Source organism: Ipomoea triloba, chromosome 14 (assembly GCF_003576645.1).
Source record: "Ipomoea triloba cultivar NCNSP0323 chromosome 14, ASM357664v1".
Lineage (NCBI taxonomy): Eukaryota > Viridiplantae > Streptophyta > Magnoliopsida > Solanales > Convolvulaceae > Ipomoea > Ipomoea triloba.
This window is the reverse complement of record NC_044929.1, coordinates 1,574,085-1,593,157: the sequence shown is the minus strand read 5'-3', so window position 1 is coordinate 1,593,157 and position 19,073 is coordinate 1,574,085. Positions and strand designations below refer to the sequence as shown.

The 19,073-nt window shown below is 32.1% G+C and overlaps 2 protein-coding genes across 2 annotated transcripts; both read left to right on the top strand.

Moving 5' to 3' along the window:
- Nucleotides 1–674: 674 nt before the first annotated feature.
- Nucleotides 675–3,229, top strand: LOC116004736. The gene is made up of 3 exons (XM_031244898.1): nt 675–860; nt 956–1,063; nt 1,830–3,229. The coding sequence occupies exons 1-3, from the start codon at nt 675–677 to the stop codon at nt 2,415–2,417; spliced, it is 882 nt and encodes a 293-aa protein (XP_031100758.1). The 3' UTR covers nt 2,418–3,229.
- A 13,149-nt stretch (nt 3,230–16,378) lies between these two features.
- On the top strand, nt 16,379–18,047 carry LOC116004735 (zinc finger CCCH domain-containing protein 6-like). The gene is made up of 3 exons (XM_031244897.1): nt 16,379–16,500; nt 16,905–17,338; nt 17,815–18,047. Exons 1-3 carry the CDS (start codon nt 16,379–16,381, stop codon nt 18,045–18,047), a joined length of 789 nt encoding a protein of 262 aa, XP_031100757.1.
- The last annotated feature ends 1,026 nt before the right edge of the window (nt 18,048–19,073 follow it).

Below are 19,073 nucleotides of genomic sequence, written 5' to 3'. Positions count from 1 at the left end.
GAAAATTGAAATGGATGTAGAAAATCTTGGATAATTCATTTGGCAATTATTTAGCATCTTACAATCCCAACATTTTATTATTGATAGTTTCAAACATATATGTGACGCAATCATTATTGCATGGACCATGGTCTACATAGCTGTGTGGACCAAAAATAAAAAGTACATTATTTTTGTACTATAGGTACATTATTTTAGGGTACATTATTTTTGTACTGAAGGTACATTATTTGATATATACTATCAAATAATATATCTACAGTACAACAATAATGTACCTTCAATACAAAAATAATGTACTTTTTATTTTTGGTCCACACAGCTGCGTGGACCATGGTCTATGCAATAATTTGCCTATGTCGAAGAGAATTGGCTTGTAAATTAGCAATCCTTTTATTGTGTTTTACTATGAAATTTCCCCACAATTTTTGTGGGCTTTCCATGCAAGAGATTTGTTATAAAATTGCAATTTCTGAGCAATTCCCATTTCTAGCTTTGACCCAGCAAGATTTTCCTAAACGCAAAGTCTCTCCATAAGAAACACCCCAACAAGTTTCAAAATGCCACCAAACTTTGTATTCACACCCCTGTCAGATGCACCTATATATACAAACAAATCATAAGTTCTATGAACACACATTCACACAAATTAAACCATACATTTTTAATTCACCATGGAAGGGTTGGCTTCACTTTCAGTGAAATCTGTGATTCCCACTAGATGTTTCAGCATTCCCAGAATCAAAGAGTATCTTGTTGATATAGAGAAGAGAGAGGTCAAAGAAGGAGACGACCATCACTTTCAGGACAAAAAACAAACTCTGCTCCTTAAACTCATAGAACCTGAATCAAGAAAGCAGGTAACTGGAAATCTAGCTTACTTGTATTTTCTTCTAATGTTTAGGAAACATGATCCCATGTTTTTTTTTGTGTGTGTGTGTGTTTGAAATTAAAGATTTCAATAGTGGCACATTTCGTTCATGTTAATAGCATCATCAAGGAAATGCGCAAATTCTATGATCTTATCAACCTGAACAATCCTTGTGGAACAAAACCACTCAAGGTATGTTTTCAAGGTATATATGGTTTTCTTTTTATCAAAGTTCAATGCATGGAATGTGTTAGAATAAACGCTTACGAGGCTATTAGCCAATGTGCAAGTAGCTAATAGGGCCACATTTTGAAAGGTAGGGTGGACTTGGGCAAATTATGCTGTGGACCCAGGTCCAAGGGGTCCACCTTGGACCTAGGTCCAAAATTACCTCGTTTTTGTCTGTTTTTTTTTTTTTCGTGAATGTAGAGTATAGAAATCGTGAATGTAGATTTATGATTGTGTGAATGTAGAGTTGTCCAGAAATGTGTGAATGTGGAGGTTTCAAATTGTGAATATGGAGTATAGAAATCGTGAATGTAAAGTTATGCATGTGTGAATCTGTAGTAAAGTTAAGAAGTTCTAGCAACTTGTAGCCCTGTAATGTGTGAATGTGGAGTTCTCAAGTTGTGAATATGGAGTATAGGACCTGTGAATATAGAGTTTTGAATGTGTGGATGCATAACAATGGTAATATAGTTACTAAACATATAATCCTGTAATGTGTGAATGTGGAGTTTACAAAGTGTGAATGTAGAGTATAGTGTATGTGAATGTAGACCCAGGTCCACCTTGCAAGGTGGACCTGGGTCCACGGCATAACAACCCGGGGGACTTGACCCTTCCGCCTACACTTTCGCAGGGAAAAAGTTTTAGGTCATAACTAACTCCATTGCGGAGCATTTAGGGTTGACGTGCAGATTTCGACCCAGTTTGACACCCCAAATTATGAATGCAGATTTCTGTAATAATGTCTGCTGAATCAAGTAACGCCGTGAGATCAATAAAAGGCATGATTGCTCCAACTCCACCTCCCCCTCCCCTTCCCCCCACAATTCCGGGCCTGACAGATATTACTATAAACAATCCGGCAAAACAGAGTTCAAAGGCGGCGGAGGGTTCCAGGAGGGGTTTCTATTGGCCCCCTTCCGGAGTAGTAAAATGCAATGACTCCGTGAACTTAAAACAGCAAAATGTGATCCTAATCATGGCGATGTTGACGGCGGCCACGACGTTCTTAGCCGCGTGCTCCTTTGCCGGCGTGGTTTCCCAGGACAGCGAAACGACGAGGGATTATTCGAGCCTCGCCGGCCCCTTCGTGCTGTTAAACTCCGCCGGGTTCATAGCTTCCGTGGCGGTTATCATGTCGGTGCTGCATCAGTTGCCACTGAAACCGTGGCCGCAGATATCAGTGTGTTCTTGGTTCGGATCGTACATGTGTTTGATGATGAAACTGTCGCCGCATGAAGCTCTACTTTTGCTCTGTGTCTCTCTTCCGCTCCTTATGCTTACGGCCATGGGAAAGTTAATCGGATTCTCACAATGAAGTTAGTCCATATAAATTAGACTTCTACTACATGGACAACCAAATTTTACTTTCTAACCTCTCATTAAAACTACAAAACAATTAAGAACAATTATCAAACCGGTCACTGAATGTATTGCTTTTGTGCAGTTGGGACATTGAACTTAAAAAGTATGTAATCAAACCATCAAACAATAAAAAATGTGTGATTGGGCATTTTTATGATTGCTTTTAATGCAATTTAAGTTGAAAACTTTTAAATCTTTTATCTCAACAAGTATGATAGGAGAAATGACAATTTTTAGTATATACCATGTAAATAATAGTTAATATCACTTCTTCGCATCACCCATACGAGGCTTAAAAATGAAAGTGGTGTATAGTAATTGATTATGGTGAATTAGTTGATTATACTATAATCTAATCATTCAACAACTAAAAAGATCACACGAAAATGCTGTTCAAAAACTAATAGAACACTTGAAACCACCATCATACACAAATCACTTTATTTACCGCAGTGTGTCAAATTATATCAATTCAATATATCAACAACAAAAGGAACAAATAATGATGAAAGAAACCCAAAGCCCCATCAAGAAAAATCAATACAAATTCACCTTAAGTTACAGCAAAATGTGTCTACATAAAAAACAACTAAAATAATTAATAATAAAAACACACAAGCCTCTATCAAGAAAAATCCATAACAATCCACCTTTGATATAAAGCACAGTTCATAAAAATACAATTCAATATATCCAAAAATGAAAAACTTAACACAAGCCCAAACCAAAAAAATCAAATAAGGATTCACGTTACATTGAAGCATATTTTGTACCCAATTCACTATATTAAAAAACAAAACAAAACAAAACAAACAAACAAACAAAGAAAAACTAAATTAGAATTCCCATGAATTTTAAACAGAAAATTAAACACGAAAAGCAAAAGATACTAAGCACAATATATAATATATAATAAAAACTAAACGAACACTTGAAACCATTGAACATCATACACAAATCACTTTATTTACCGCAGTGTGTCAAATTATCTCAATTCAATATATCAACAACAAATGGAACAAATAATGATGAAAGAAACCCAAAGCCCCATCAAGAAGAATCAATACAATTCCACCTTAAGTAACAGTAGAATGTGTCTACATACCTAAAAAACGACTAAAACAATTAATATGAAAACACACAAGCCTCAATCAAGAAAAATCCATAACAATCCACTTTAGAAATAAAGCACAGTTCATAAAAATATAATTCAATATATCCAAAAATGAAAAACTTAACACAAGCCCAAACCAAAAAAATCAAATAGGGATTCACGTTACATTGAAGCATATTGTGTACCCAAAAATAGGGATTCACGTTACATTGAAGCATATTGTGTACCCAAAATTCACTATATTAAAAACAAAACAAAAAAATAACAAACAAACAAACAAAGAAAACCTAAATTAAAATTCCCACGAATTTTAAAGAGAAAATTAAACACGAAAAGCAAGAGATACTAAGAACAATATATAATATATAATAAAAACTAAACGAACACTTGAAACCACTGAACATCATACACAAATCACTTTATTACCGCAGTGTGTCAAATGATCTCAATTCAATATATCAACAACAAATGGAACAAATAATGATGAAAGAAACCCAAAGCCCCATCAAAAAGAATCAATACAAATCCACCTTAAGTAACAACAGAATGTGTCTACATACCTAAAAAACGACTAAAACAATTAATATTAAAACACACAAGCCTCAACAAGAAAAATCCATAACAATCCACTTTAGAAATAAAGCACAGTTCATAAAAATACAATTCAATATATCCAAAAATGAAAAACTTAACACAAGCCCAAACCAAAAAAATCAAATAGGGATTCACGTTACATTGAAGCATATTGTGTACCCAAAGTTCACTATATTAAAAACAAAACAAAAAAATAACAAACAAACAAACAAAGAAAAACTAAATTAAAATTCCCACGAATTTTAAAGAGAAAATTAAACACGAAAAGCAAGAGATACTAAGAACAATATATAATATATAATAAAAACTAAACGAACACTTGAAACCACTGAACATCATACACAAATCACTTTATTTACCGCAGTGTGTCAAATTATCTCTATTCAATATATCAACAACAAATGGAACAAATAATGATGAAAGAAACCCAAAGCCCCATCAAAAAGAATCAATACAAATCCACCTTAAGTAACAACAGAATGTGTCTACATACCTAAAAAACGACTAAAACAATTAATATTAAAACACACAAGCCTCAACAAGAAAAATCCATAACAATCCACTTTAGAAATAAAGCACAGTTCATAAAAATACAATTCAATATATCCAAAAATGAAAAACTTAACACAAGCCCAAACCAAAAAAATCAAATAGGGATTCACGTTACATTGAAGCATATTGTGTACCCAAAATTCACTATATTAAAAACAAAACAAAAAAATAACAAACAAACAAACAAAGAAAAACTAAATTAAAATTCCCACGAATTTTAAAGAGAAAATTAAACACGAAAAGCAAGAGATACTAAGAACAATATATAATATATAATAAAAACTAAACGAACACTTGAAACCACTGAACATCATACACAAATCACTTTATTTACCGCAGTGTGTCAAATTATCTCAATTCAATATATCAACAACAAATGGAACAAATAATGATGAAAGAAACCCAAAGCCCCATCAAGAAGAATCAATACAATTCCACCTTAAGTAACAGTAGAATGTGTCTACATACCTAAAAAACGACTAAAACAATTAATATGAAAACACACAAGCCTCAATCAAGAAAAATCCATAACAATCCACTTTAGAAATAAAGCACAGTTCATAAAAATACAATTCAATATATCCAAAAATGAAAAACTTAACACAAGCCCAAACCAAAAAAATCAAATAGGGATTCACGTTACATTGAAGCATATTGTGTACCCAAAATTCACTATATTAAAAACAAAACAAAAAAATAACAAACAAACAAACAAAGAAAAACTAAATTAAAATTCCCACGAATTTTAAAGAGAAAATTAAACACGAAAAGCAAGAGATACTAAGAACAATATATAATATATAATAAAAACTAAACGAACACTTGAAACCACTGAACATCATACACAAATCACTTTATTACCGCAGTGTGTCAAATGATCTCAATTCAATATATCAACAACAAATGGAACAAATAATGATGAAAGAAACCCAAAGCCCCATCAAAAAGAATCAATACAAATCCACCTTAAGTAACAACAGAATGTGTCTACATACCTAAAAAACGACTAAAACAATTAATATTAAAACACACAAGCCTCAACAAGAAAAATCCATAACAATCCACTTTAGAAATAAAGCACAGTTCATAAAAATACAATTCAATATATCCAAAAATGAAAAACTTAACACAAGCCCAAACCAAAAAAATCAAATAGGGATTCACGTTACATTGAAGCATATTGTGTACCCAAAGTTCACTATATTAAAAACAAAACAAAAAAATAACAAACAAACAAACAAAGAAAAACTAAATTAAAATTCCCACGAATTTTAAAGAGAAAATTAAACACGAAAAGCAAGAGATACTAAGAACAATATATAATATATAATAAAAACTAAACGAACACTTGAAACCACTGAACATCATACACAAATCACTTTATTTACCGCAGTGTGTCAAATTATCTCTATTCAATATATCAACAACAAATGGAACAAATAATGATGAAAGAAACCCAAAGCCCCATCAAAAAGAATCAATACAAATCCACCTTAAGTAACAGCAGCATCAAAAAGAATCAATACAAATCCACCTTAAGTAACAGCAGAATGTGTCTACATACCTAAAAAACGACTAAAACAATTAATAATGAAAACACACAAGCCTCAATCAAGAAAAATCCATAACAATCCACTTTAGAAATAAAGCACAGTTCATAAAAGTACAATTCAATATATCCAAAAATGAAAAACTTAACACAAGCCCAAACCAAAAAAATCAAATATGATTTTTTTTTTTTACCAACATAAGGTAATTTGAAATCTTATTTATCAAATATTTGTTGTGATTCTGTGCTCGATAGCCATAGCTATATATAAACTAGTCTTTCAATTTGCATCATACATCCTTCTATGCAAATAGTTATAATGGACAAATTGTCTAAACTAGTTTTGCTCACTGGTTTAGTAGACCGTATTTGAGAGAAGATACTAAGGTTTGAACCTCAACAACCAGAGTATGGGGTAATTGGCAAAACCCCATTTTTATTTTTTTTGAATGGTCCGTTTTGATTATTTTCATCGACCTCACATTTTTTTATTTATTTAATATCATCTTTGTCAAATCACCAATTTTATTTATAGACAACATAGAAAATCAAACTTGGGAAGGGAATTTTTTTTTTTTTTTTTCAACTTCAACCAAAATTCTCACCAACTTGTAATTTCCCTGCAATGGTTTGAATGCTTTCATTACTAGTTGAGTGATCAACACTCCACACTTTAATAATTACAATTTAAATTTAAAATTGTTCCATATTATTAGATATGAAAGATTCATAAATCAAAGAACTGATAAAATCCAATCATAATTATACATGATTGCATCTACATCTAGAGGAAAACTAAATCACCAGTCTTCTGTTACGTTGCTTCTGCATAAGACTGCCCTCCTTTCCTAGTCTCTACAAATGCATACACCTAAGAAAAAAAACACAGAAGATCATAAACCTTTACCTTAACAACTATGGAGTACTATGTAATTCCTGTTTGTCTGTCACTGTAACAAATACTGCAGCATTATATTTTCCCTCACTGGGAATGCTTTGAGGTGACAGCCCTGCATGAGAATATGTTATATGCTTTCTGGGAATTTTTCTGTCGCGATTCGCGATTTTTCTTACTAGTTTTATTCGGGTTGGCCATCGCGGTTGGTGAATATCTGAACATCAAGAATCTCAACCCTGCGGTTCATTTTCTTCCTGATCTTTATAGCTACATCTCCAGGATCAAATCTGCCACAAACACTCACTCTGCAGCTTTGCCTCTCTATCATGTGCTGCTCTATTTCTTCACAAGGAGGGAAAAATAAATTCTCAGTTAGTTCTCAAACTGAAACAGTAGTGCAAATTGATGAATGTGTTCAATATCAACTAAACCTTTAAGCGAATAATAGTGAAATTACACATTGATATTTTATATATGAGTTAATTCCAGTAATGACTAATGATTCATTGAGTATTGATCTTTAACAATTTGTACCATTAACTCATGACTATTGATTTTGTTCCATATTTGGTTCTCAGGTTAAATATTTGTTTAATAAGCGTTAAATTTGAGGGTAAGAAAGTAAAAATTAGTTAGCATAATCGCGTCACTAGATTTGTATGTGTATTTAATTAAGGGTGTGTTGAAACAAAGAATATAATCATATCGCATCAAATTTGGAGCAGAGACTTATTAGTAGTTTGGTCCGAATTGACTTATGCATCAACCTGTTCTTTATATCCCCACTAATGATGGAACCTAAGTTTATGAACCCAATTTGCCCATCTCACTAGAAGACCAAGTCTAGAACAAAATCAATAGTACGGTTAAGGGATCATTTATGGTCAAATACTCAAATTTAAAGTATATATAGTTAAGGGATTTGTTGGGTACGGTAGAGGTTTAAAGGGTCAAGTCCAGCAGCCTGCCCCTCGAAATTGTGGTGGTATAAATTAAATAAATAAAGTTGAGCCTTTAATTTACTACTAGTTATAACTTTTGGCATATTTGTAAGTTTTTGATTCTAACAAGTGATATCAGAGCGCGCTATATATGCGTAGTGGTAAGTGCAGTGGTAAAAGAAATACCTTTCATTCTCAAAAGGACTCTCTTCATCTTCCTGCAACATGCCGCGCAGTCCAGGTTGATCCGCAGCTCCATGCAGCAGACCTGTTATTGCAGCAAAAGACAGCATTGAAATTCTTGAATGATTTTTAGATTTTGAAGGAATATATAATATAAAACAGATGAATAATGTGAGGGTATGTAAGATGCTGGAAATCATCACCTGCCCAGACATTAATCCTGAGGAATGAGAGGTACCCAGATTTATGAATTATATGAATGATTCCCTTGTAATGAAAAGTAGTTGATCAGAAAGTGGAATTTTCAGGTTTGTGACTTTTCATGTAGTTGAGAATGGAACATTATGGGAAGACAGATAGATTTTTCAATGTCTTCAGAATATAATAGGAAAGTCCTTTGTGTCAACAAGGAATCTACATGGGTTTAGGTTAAGGAGCCTTACAAAAATGGTAATCCTTTTTGTCACAATAAAGTAATCTTTTCAATCATTATATATTCACTGTCTTGTTACACCTGCAAAAGCATTCTTTGCTTTACCATAAAGACAAGTTGTTGAACTCAAAAGCTTCATCATCCACCAACCATTGTAACTAAAAATATATTGATTTCAGACCTTGCAAAAGATCTATAATTTATTTATTTATTTATTGGCAACAGAAATACATCAATCTAATTTCTATATATATACGTACTCTTCCAAAAACTGCTGTCAAGTGCCCAGCAAAAGTTGGAGAAAAAGAAGAAACATCCCATCAACATGCAGTAGCCCATTAAGTTTTATCAATTGTTGAGAATTTTAGTAAAAAGATATATACATAATTAATTTTATAATTATTAAAAAATTTAAGTTCTTAATAATTAACTTACCCGTCCCATTATCTCCCAAAAAAAAAAAAAAAAAACCTTACCCGTCCTATGTTCTTGTTATTTTTCATTAACTTTTAACCCTTGATAATCAAAATGGATGAATTAGATTAAGTTTGGCCGTCTTGCAATTAGCAACAATTCTCTGTTTGAAACAAAGAAAAATTGTCAAAGTACTTTGTAGTTTGTTGTTATCACTGTTTTGAAATGGATACTATAAATTTGTTAGATTGTAGTTAAGAAAAAAAAAACAGATTTTTTTTCATTATAGAGAAAATTTTACTTTTGGTCACCCGACTGTTATACATTAATCACATTTGGTCAGACTATTAAAATTTACTAATTAGGTGCATGACTATCTAATTTTTATCACAATTGTTCCTGCCATCCAACTTTCCGGTCAACTATTGCCGAAAGTAGCACTTCCGGCAATAGTTGGCCGAAAAATTGAATGACATGACCAAATGTGATACAAATTACATATTCATATACCTAATTAGAAAATTGTAATAGGATCAATTATGATTAATGTATAAGAGTCACGAGATCATAAATGAAATTTATTCTTCATTATATTAATGCAACAACTAGAATCTTATCCACCAGCAGAGCAGTAATCAACAGTACAAATAAATCGGTATTAAAAATTGAAAGGACAGTAACATATCATAACATCAATTTCAACAATCGAACATATCATAACATCAATTTCAACAATGGAACATACATATCATAACAGAAACCAATGTCTTAATTTGTTGAAATTGATTTGTTCATCCATTGTTCCCTATGGAACAAATCAATTTCAATAAAGACATTGGTTTCTTACTGACCATTAATGCAGTAAACACAACAAAAATTACAAGTTTCCTAAAATTGGATGAAGAAAGTTTATCTGATATGATCAGAAACTACCCCTTCACTCCATCTTCAATCCACCTTTCACTTCTACAAATTCTTGAAACTCATCAGAAATAACACAGCCTTGTCTAAGAAAATCTGATGTCTTGCTCAGAGAATTCATCATAGAAAATATAATCTCCGCACAATCATGATCATAGTAATCTCCAAACACATCCACCATCAACGTTTTCTCATCAGAACCCTTCTCCATCTCCCCCTCAACTTCATTCACAGTAATCATCACACCCCTTTCTTCATCTTCGCCTTCTTTATCTTCACCACCCTTATAGCACAACAATTCTTCATACAAACGATTGTGTCGGTTCGACATTCGAAAACCCCTTTTCCCCCTAACCCTTTTCGCCTCAACATCAACAACGACAACAACCTTGGATTTCCCGAGAAAAAACAAGGTTTCCTGACACACATTAAACCTAGTTCTCAAGCAATCCGAAACCGCCTCCGCCAAAAACGGCACCGTTTCCGGGGCAAAGAACCCCGTGGCGACAACGGCGGCGTAGATCACCCGTTGCAAGTGCTCCAAGTGCGAAACCAGATCGAAAAGCTGCACATCGGATTCCTCGAAAATAGAAGAGAAAGTAGTCCGCTTCATCCGGAAGATGAGAACGCCGCATTTGGAAAAGCGGTCCAACAACATCGTCTCTCTCCACCTGAACATGCGAAGCTTGAGGCTCTCCACGATCTCGGTCAGAAACGCCGCCATTGCTTGTCTCGCAAGAAAGTTGAAGCTCACAAATTACAGTTTTGCCGCAACGAATTGAAGAAAGAAATCATGGTTTGGCGGCTCTTATATAGGGAAGAAATGTTGTGTCCGTTTGGATGGGATTCGGATTTTTATAACGTTAAATTTTGAGATTTACGAAATTTAATTTAGATTATGTGGGTGTTAAAATCATGACGCTTTGTCGATTTAGGCAATGTAATAATTTTATGTTTATCATAATTAATTACGGAGTATTACTTTTTCATTTTTTTTTAAAGTTAAAGCATATTTGTCGGCACCAACCTGCAGGGTTAGGGTTACTAGAACCCTAGCTTGCGAGTTTTGCGATCTGATTGGCAAAAACTCATAAAAAACAAGTAAGCATGTCATGTTACAGGTCCATCCGCTTTGACAGGACTATATTTAGACATTTGAAAATTATTGTTATTGAACTCTTAAGAATCAAGTAATTTATTATCAAAATCTTATTTGAAATAAATGCATAGTCTTATTGTTGCAATCCTTTGGATGGGATTCGGATTTTTATTACGTTAAATTTTGAGATTTACTAAATTTAATTTAGATTATGGAAATAATTCGAAATTTATGAATATAGATTCGGTGTTAAAATCATGACGCAACTTCTCGATTTAGGTTATCTGATAATTTTATTTTTACTAGTATTTTCGCTCATACGTTGCACGTAATATATTTACTATAATATGTTAAGAATATTTAAATCAATATACAATTATGTAAATTATAACATTTAATGTTATATAGTGCAATTGAAGAATTGAGTTATAATTAGTTGAATTTGAGCAAATAATTACTCAATTAATAGCCAACGTGTATATATATGCAACGAATTGAACAAAGAAAGCACGGTTGGCGGCTCTTATATAGGGAAAGAATGTTGTGTCCCAACGCGTTATTGTCTCAATCCGTTTGGGATTCGAAGATTTATTACGTTAAATTTAGAGATTTACTAAATTTAATTTAGATTATGTCGGTGTTAAAATCATGACGCCTTCTCGATTTAGGCAATGTAATAATTTTATGTTATCATAATTTTAATTACGGACTATTACTTCTTCTTTTTTTTAAGTTAAAGAATATTTGTCTAACTCACGGGACTCGCCAACCTGCAAAGGGTGGGTTAGGGTTACTCAAACCCTAGCTTGTGAGTTTTGCGATCTGATTGGCTAAAACTCATAAAAAACAAGTAAGCATGTCATGTTACGAGTCCATTCGCTTTGACATGACTATATTTAGACATTTGAAAATTATTGTTATTGAACTTTTAAGAATCAAGTAATTTATTATCAAAATCTTATTTGAAATAAATGCATAGTCTTATCATAATCGAAAGCTAAGTCACGCACAACAATGACTACATAAATACATTTTTATTGAAACCAACTATTACACTTAAAAAAAAGGTATGTGAGTGTGTAATATTTATATTTATAATTATATAATAATGCGATTACCGTGAATCTAGAAAGTATATTACCGTGAATTACGCTATTACCGTGAGAATTACGATATAATTTATGTCGGACGGGAGAATTAAGCATAATTTGTGAAATTAGAAACAATATAATATTACCAATTAATAGATACTAATTAATTTTCATATAACATTTTCTTACCAATTAAGCTTTATTAATTATTTTACCAATAAATTATGTAATTAATATTAACAAAAGTTTGAGTGGGAAAATTTGGGTGGAGGATTTTACTTTTATATATAGTATAGATATAGATATAGATTAATAATAAGATAATAGAATTAATATTAATAGAATATAAATTAATTAATTTATTACAGTGTACTAAATTTATTAAATATTAAATATTGTACAATGTACTCAAAAAAATATTGTACAATTATTAAATATTAAATATATTTTCTCAAAATTGATTTTCATTCCTTATCCTATTTTATTTATTGATATTTTTAATTGACACCATTTAAGAATGAATATATTCTATATTTATTGTTTATATATCAATTGTTAGGTCGTGATTCCCTAGCATATTCTTAAGATATTATAATTATTGCAGTGTTAATAACGTACTATTAATGTTATTAACGTGAATTTGCAAAGGATAAAATAAATGATTATTTCCTTATTGGTGTAGATTTATTATTAGAAACAATGATATTATTTAATTTCTATATAACAATTTTTTTTACCAATTAAGCTTTATTATTTATTTTATCAATAAATTATGTAATTAATATTAACAAAAGATTGAGCGGAAAAATTTGGGAAGAGAATTTTACTTTTATATATTGTATAGATTTACGAATCATGATTTTAATTATTACTTTTTCATTTTTTTTAAAAAGTTAAGCATATTTGTCTAACTGGTGGGACCCGTCAACCTGCAAGGGGTGAATTAGGGTTACTTGAACCCTAATTTGTGAGTTTTGCACCCTGGTTAGCAAAACCTCATCGAAAATTAAGCATTCCATGTGACAGGTCGACCTACTTTGACCAGACTATCTTTTGAAAATTATTATCGAACTCTGATCTTAAGAACCAAGTAATTTATTATTATCATAATCTTATTAGAAATATATGCATAATCTTATCATAATCGAAAGCAAGTCAAGCACTACAATGACTACATAAATACATTTATATTGGAACTACCTACTACACTTCAAAAAAAAAGGTATATATATAGTACAACACCAACAACTGTTTCTCGTGACATATGCTTTTACAACGGAAGAGTAAAATAACTTTAATGATATTATGATGTACCTTTATTGGAATTACAAATATTATTTTTCAAATTGATAGTACAACATAAACAAGTGGTCCCATAAGAGCGAGGTTAGTAAAATATTACTACGTATTACACTAAAGCACATTTAGTTTACAAAAGTGTACATAAGAAATATAAATAAAAAAATCAGTGTATAGTGAAAAACGCGTTAATTATTGAGTAGCTAATTTTGTTATTAGGTGAATTATTCCATTATAAATATCAAATTATGATTTATGTGCAAAGATTAAATAAAAATACGTTAAAATTAACAAAAATTTAATAAATTGCTAATAATTTAACAAATTGAATAAAATTCAATATGCTTATATTAATAAAAACAAATATAGTAATGTAATAAAATAGAATTATAGTAATTAATATATAATAACTATTACTATATAATATATATTCATATATGGAAGTAATTAATGTTTACTATTATTGCTAATAATTTAACAAATTACTATTATTAGGAATACATATATATTTACTATTATTGTTTATTAAAATTAATGAATTCAATCATCTATATGGACCTCACTAAATCTTTACATGAATTCTAAGACCAAATTAAGACCATCAACTCCCAGGCTAGTCACATTAAGTTGGAATAGCTGAAGTGATCGATCCTCAAGTAGCTGTTAAACCATAAACACAGTTTCGTTCCATTTGCTATCATATACATATCATCACCTTAATCAGCTCACTTGAAACATAGTTTTTTTTTTTTTTAAAGTTTTTCTAAAGCAAAGACTAATTAACGAATTCTTCTTGGTTTTTGTTTTGCTTTTCTCAAGAAAATGGAGGGTTTGTCTGGGAAGATCCGATCGAGGAAGGAAATGGAGAAACACAACCGAGGTTCATGGGGTCCCGACAACAAATTTCATCAAGTAAAACTATCTAGATTTTTGTTGATTAATTAATTTAATTAAAGTTGAATCGTGCTTAGCTTTTGAAATTATACTCAGTGTTGATTGTTTGTTTTTGTGATTTTCGATTTTTTATCTTCAAAGATTATTGTGCTTTTGTTTGTCAGATCTAGATCTTCGTGTATGGATATCATGGCAACAAAAATCTAAAAGATGCCCTAATGGATATATGTTGTAGGGAGTATGATTTCTTTTGTGTGTGGAAGTGAAAATGACATAAAATCATGAGGGGATTTTATGTTAAGCAATAAAAATGACATAAAATCATGAGGGGATTTTATGTTAAGCAATATAGCTTAAATAAAATCATGAGGGGATTTTATGTTAAGCAATATAGCTTAAAGGGAAAAAAAATTATAGAGTACAAGTTTTTTTTTTTTAATGATAACTCAAGTAAAAAAAAAAATTGATCTTTTATTTTGTTATGATAAAACTCAGTGTTGATTGTTTGTTTTTGTGATTTTGGATTCTTTATCTTTAAAAATTATTGTGCTTTTGTTTGTCAGATCTAGATCTTCGTGTATGGATATCATGGCCACAAAAATCTAAAAAATGCCCTAATGGATATATGTTGTAGGGAGTATGATTTCTTTTGTGTGTGGAAGTGAAAATGACATAAAATCATGAGGGGATTTTATGTTAAGCAATAAAAATGACATAAAATCATGAGGGGATTTTATGTTAAGCAATATAGCTTAAATAAAATCATGAGGGGATTTTATGTTAAGCAATATAGCTTAAAAGGGAAAAAAAATTATAGAGTACAAGTTTTTTTTTTTTTTAATGATAACTCAAGTAAAAAAAAAAATTGATCTTACTACTTGTTGTTAATAATCAAAATTTTTGAAAGTCGTTAGTGGAGACTCTACCTTAGTCAAGAAGATAAAGAAAAATGGGAGAAAATAAGGTGACTACAAGTAGTTGTAGTTAGACAATTCAAAGAAAGTGAGAGTGACATTTTTTGAGTGCAAGTCTGATCTGTGTGGTGTAAAGATTCCAGTTTCTGGCTGTGGTTTTTGTCTTCTTCCCTCTCCTAGACATAGACTCAAATATAATTTGTAGGATTTAATTTATTTTCTAGATGAGTCCATTATCTTAAGTTAATTTTTATGAGTTAGTAGACTTGGTTTGGCCTTCAATTTAATTTGGCTTTTTTTATTTTTTTATTTTTTTTTATTAATACCAACATAAGCAAAATCAAAAGATCATAGTTTAGGCATTTGAATTTATGTTGGGGAGAAACAAACTTCTTCAAATTGAGAAAGAAAATGAATGAAGTTGTTTTAGCACAAGGAAACATGCATTATACTAACATAAGCATAAAAGGGGAAATTTTAGTAAAAGTTTTATACTAATGCTAGCTACTCAAATTGTATGATATTGAAGAAACTAACACATATTCTTTTTACAATGAGATTGATCAAAAATTACACTTTCCAGAAAAATGAGACAAAGAACATTATTTCATGAACTTTATACTTTGCTAATTTACATATATTATGCTAATTGTTTAACCTTAGTTTTAATCCAATAGTGAGCTTATTTAAAAATTAAAAAAAAAAACAAAAAATTCTTCCTATTTTTTATGAAAAGGAACATTATTTAGTCTAGGGTTTGAAAACAAGGGCAAATCTAATGTATTTAGGCTATAATTCCTTCTCTCTTCTTATATCAGCATATACATATATATTTACTCTTTTCGAAATAATATATATAAAGAATCCATGCATGTTTCTTAACAGGTACAAAAACAACTTATTCAATGGAAATGCCCTCCCAAAGTAAGTTGGCCCTTTGTCTTTCTTTTATGTTAAATTAGTTCCATAAAATATTAATTTCTCTTATATATGTTCAACTTTGCAGCTCTCCCCGGCCATGCCTGATAATTTGTTTATTGCTGCTGGGGAGGAAAGTGTGGAGTTAGGAGTCCAAAACCAAAGGCAAAAGGGTGTAGCAGAAGAGGTGTATGTTCATCCTTACTCCATAATTCCTCCCAAGTAAGTTATCCTCTTCATCTCTAATCTCTATAATTTGTTGAAGTTAATAAGAGAAGTGTATAGTGCAGAGAATGAAGGATCAGAATACATTGAAATATATTAGTACATGAGACTATATAATACATAAACATGCCAAAGACCTTGTGGTCTAGTGGTACTCGGTGTACCAGTTTACACTCCCACATAGATGATGGAAGTGGATTCGAGCCTCAGTGGAGGCAACTATTGACTCTTTAACCTTCAGTAGGTTGGGAAAAATAGTCTGTTGACTCTTTAACCTTCAGTAGGTTGGGAAAATAGTTATGAACAGAGAAAGTATATATTAGACTTAATTATTGTGATCTTATAACAATCTTCATTACTTTACTTTTATCCTAACCCAAATTTCTTCCATACCCATACAGTCCTTCTGTTGGGTTGGATTTGGAGGACCAATCCCTGGATGACAGGTGCATTTTTCACGTGCCCCTAGTTCCAATAGAAGAAATAGAACTAGAGGAGGGAGAAGTGCTACCTCCTTGCGAAATCTGTGCTTCTTCACAGCCACTTAGCACATCAATCCATGGAAATCCTATCATACCAGGATATGGAGGATTGAAACTTGATCCTGAATTAATTGCTGCCATAGTTACAGTTGTCCGGAGTGCGCAAATTGATTTGATAGATCCTGATCTCCTGACCATGTTTCTAAGCAACCCACAATTGGTTGAGAAGGAGATGAAAGTGCTACTAGCTTCAAGCCTTCTTGCAACTGAGGAAATACCAAAGCCCAGCATGGCTGAAAGAAAGCCTGAACTCATAGCACTCCCCCATGCAGGAATGCCAAATATGGCTGCTGGTATTTTTCCTTCATCAACTCCTTTTACATTTAAACTATAATTTTTTGCGGGGTTACGAGAGAAATCTGCAGCCACAACTCGAGGGTATGCACCAGATAAACTCCGCTTTATGACCATATATAGTCAGCAAAGAATCACAAATGGATAAACCAACCTAGCCAGTAAGGATGGGAATAGGTCAGACCCCTCGTAGGGAGTCGTAGGGGCCTATGACCTAGCCTAATTAAAGCTTAGTTAGGCACTTATGCTACGTACATATAGACTCAGGCCCATGCCCAGGCCTAATTCTTTAAAGCGGTTCAGCTCGGCTCGGCCTATTTCCATCCTTAAGCCTAAGTTGTTCATAGTTGGCCGGCTCAAACCAAGAAGCTAGGCTGAGATTTGAACTCAGTGACCTTGTAATTACTAATTTATATCCTTAGTCAGCTTGGCTGGGGTTACTCCCACATTTAACCTATATTATGTTTATAACAAGGTTGGCATGCAAAGAAAGTGATTGATGAATATGGGAACATATATGTAGGTGGCGACCCATTGTCCCGAGCTCAATGCTCCTCCAGTGTGCCCATATCTAAAAGGGAACATGAATCTGTGGGAGATAAGCCTCCTTGCAAGTTTTTCAATACGTCAAAAGGATGCTGGAATGGCTCCAAATGCCGCTTCTCGCATGATGTTGATGCTCCTTATGCAAAGAGAAGGAAGGCATAACAGGCACTCTTAACCATTGATAATCAATATGGATGAATTAGATCAAGTTTGGGCTTCTTGCAATTAGCAACAATTCTCTGTTTGAAACAAAGAAAAATTGTGGAAAGTATTTTGTGGTTTGATGGTATTATTGTTACCATTCCAAACAGAATGGATACTATAGATCAGATATGTTAGGTTGTAGTTAAAATAAATAAATAAAATTGTTTTCTTTTTCAATTATAGAGAAAATTTCACTGACTATTATATATGAATCATAGAGTTTTTTTTGAGGAAAAAAAAAAGTCCTCCTTTAAGTGACTTTTTGTACTCAATTAAGTCCCGGACTTTGATGATTTTACTCAATTAAGTCCTCCGTTAATAATTCTGTTAGTTGACTATTAAAAGCAGGGTTAATATGGTAATTTAACCTCCCTCCTCCCTTTTGGTCAAATTGCCATCTTCTTCCTCATTTCTCCTCCATCTCTTTACCGACTGTAATTAAAAAAAATGGGAAACTAAATGAGTACACGGCCACTGCATCTTAACTCTTTGTTTATCACATGTGGTCTCTGCCACCATAATTCATAGCTTAGGAAACTAGTCAACTATACTACATATTACTGCCTGCGTTCCCCTCTTCCTATGTGTTTTCTCTCTTCATTCGGATCAAAGAACTTAATGCCCATTCGTGAAACACCATGATCAAAGGCTATTCCATGACTTCAAACCCTCATGACTCCCTAGTTTTGTATGCGAAAAATGCAGGAAAATTGTGTGTTTCCCAACAAGCACACATTTACTTTGCTTCTCAAAGCCTTTTCCAAGGCCAAAGCAGGAAACCCACTAAAGGTTTTTGCTCAATTAATGAAGTTTGAGTTCTGTTCTGACCATTTAGTGCAGAATTCTTTGGTTTCAACTTTTGTTGTCTGTGGGTACATTGAACTTTCGCGCAAGGTGTTCGTTGAAATGCAAAAAAGAGATGCCATTTATTATATGCATTGATTGATGGGTTCAAGAGAAATTGGAGGCCAACTGAAGTTTTGG

What these genes read in the sequence shown, in the direction of transcription:
- LOC116004736 (XM_031244898.1), top strand. Translation starts at nt 675, where the DNA reads ATGGAAGGGTTGGCTTCACTTTCAGTGAAATCTGTGATTCCCACTAGA. An exon ending in AACCTGAATCAAGAAAGCAG is followed by an intron (nt 861 to 955) that starts GTAACTGGAAAT and finishes TTGAAATTAAAG; the next exon opens with ATTTCAATAGTGGCACATTT. An exon ending in GTGGAACAAAACCACTCAAG is followed by an intron (nt 1,064 to 1,829) that starts GTATGTTTTCAA and finishes TTATGAATGCAG; the next exon opens with ATTTCTGTAATAATGTCTGC.
- LOC116004735 (XM_031244897.1), top strand. Translation starts at nt 16,379, where the DNA reads ATGCCTGATAATTTGTTTATTGCTGCTGGGGAGGAAAGTGTGGAGTTA. An exon ending in TACTCCATAATTCCTCCCAA is followed by an intron (nt 16,501 to 16,904) that starts GTAAGTTATCCT and finishes ATACCCATACAG; the next exon opens with TCCTTCTGTTGGGTTGGATT. An exon ending in AATGCCAAATATGGCTGCTG is followed by an intron (nt 17,339 to 17,814) that starts GTATTTTTCCTT and finishes GTTTATAACAAG; the next exon opens with GTTGGCATGCAAAGAAAGTG.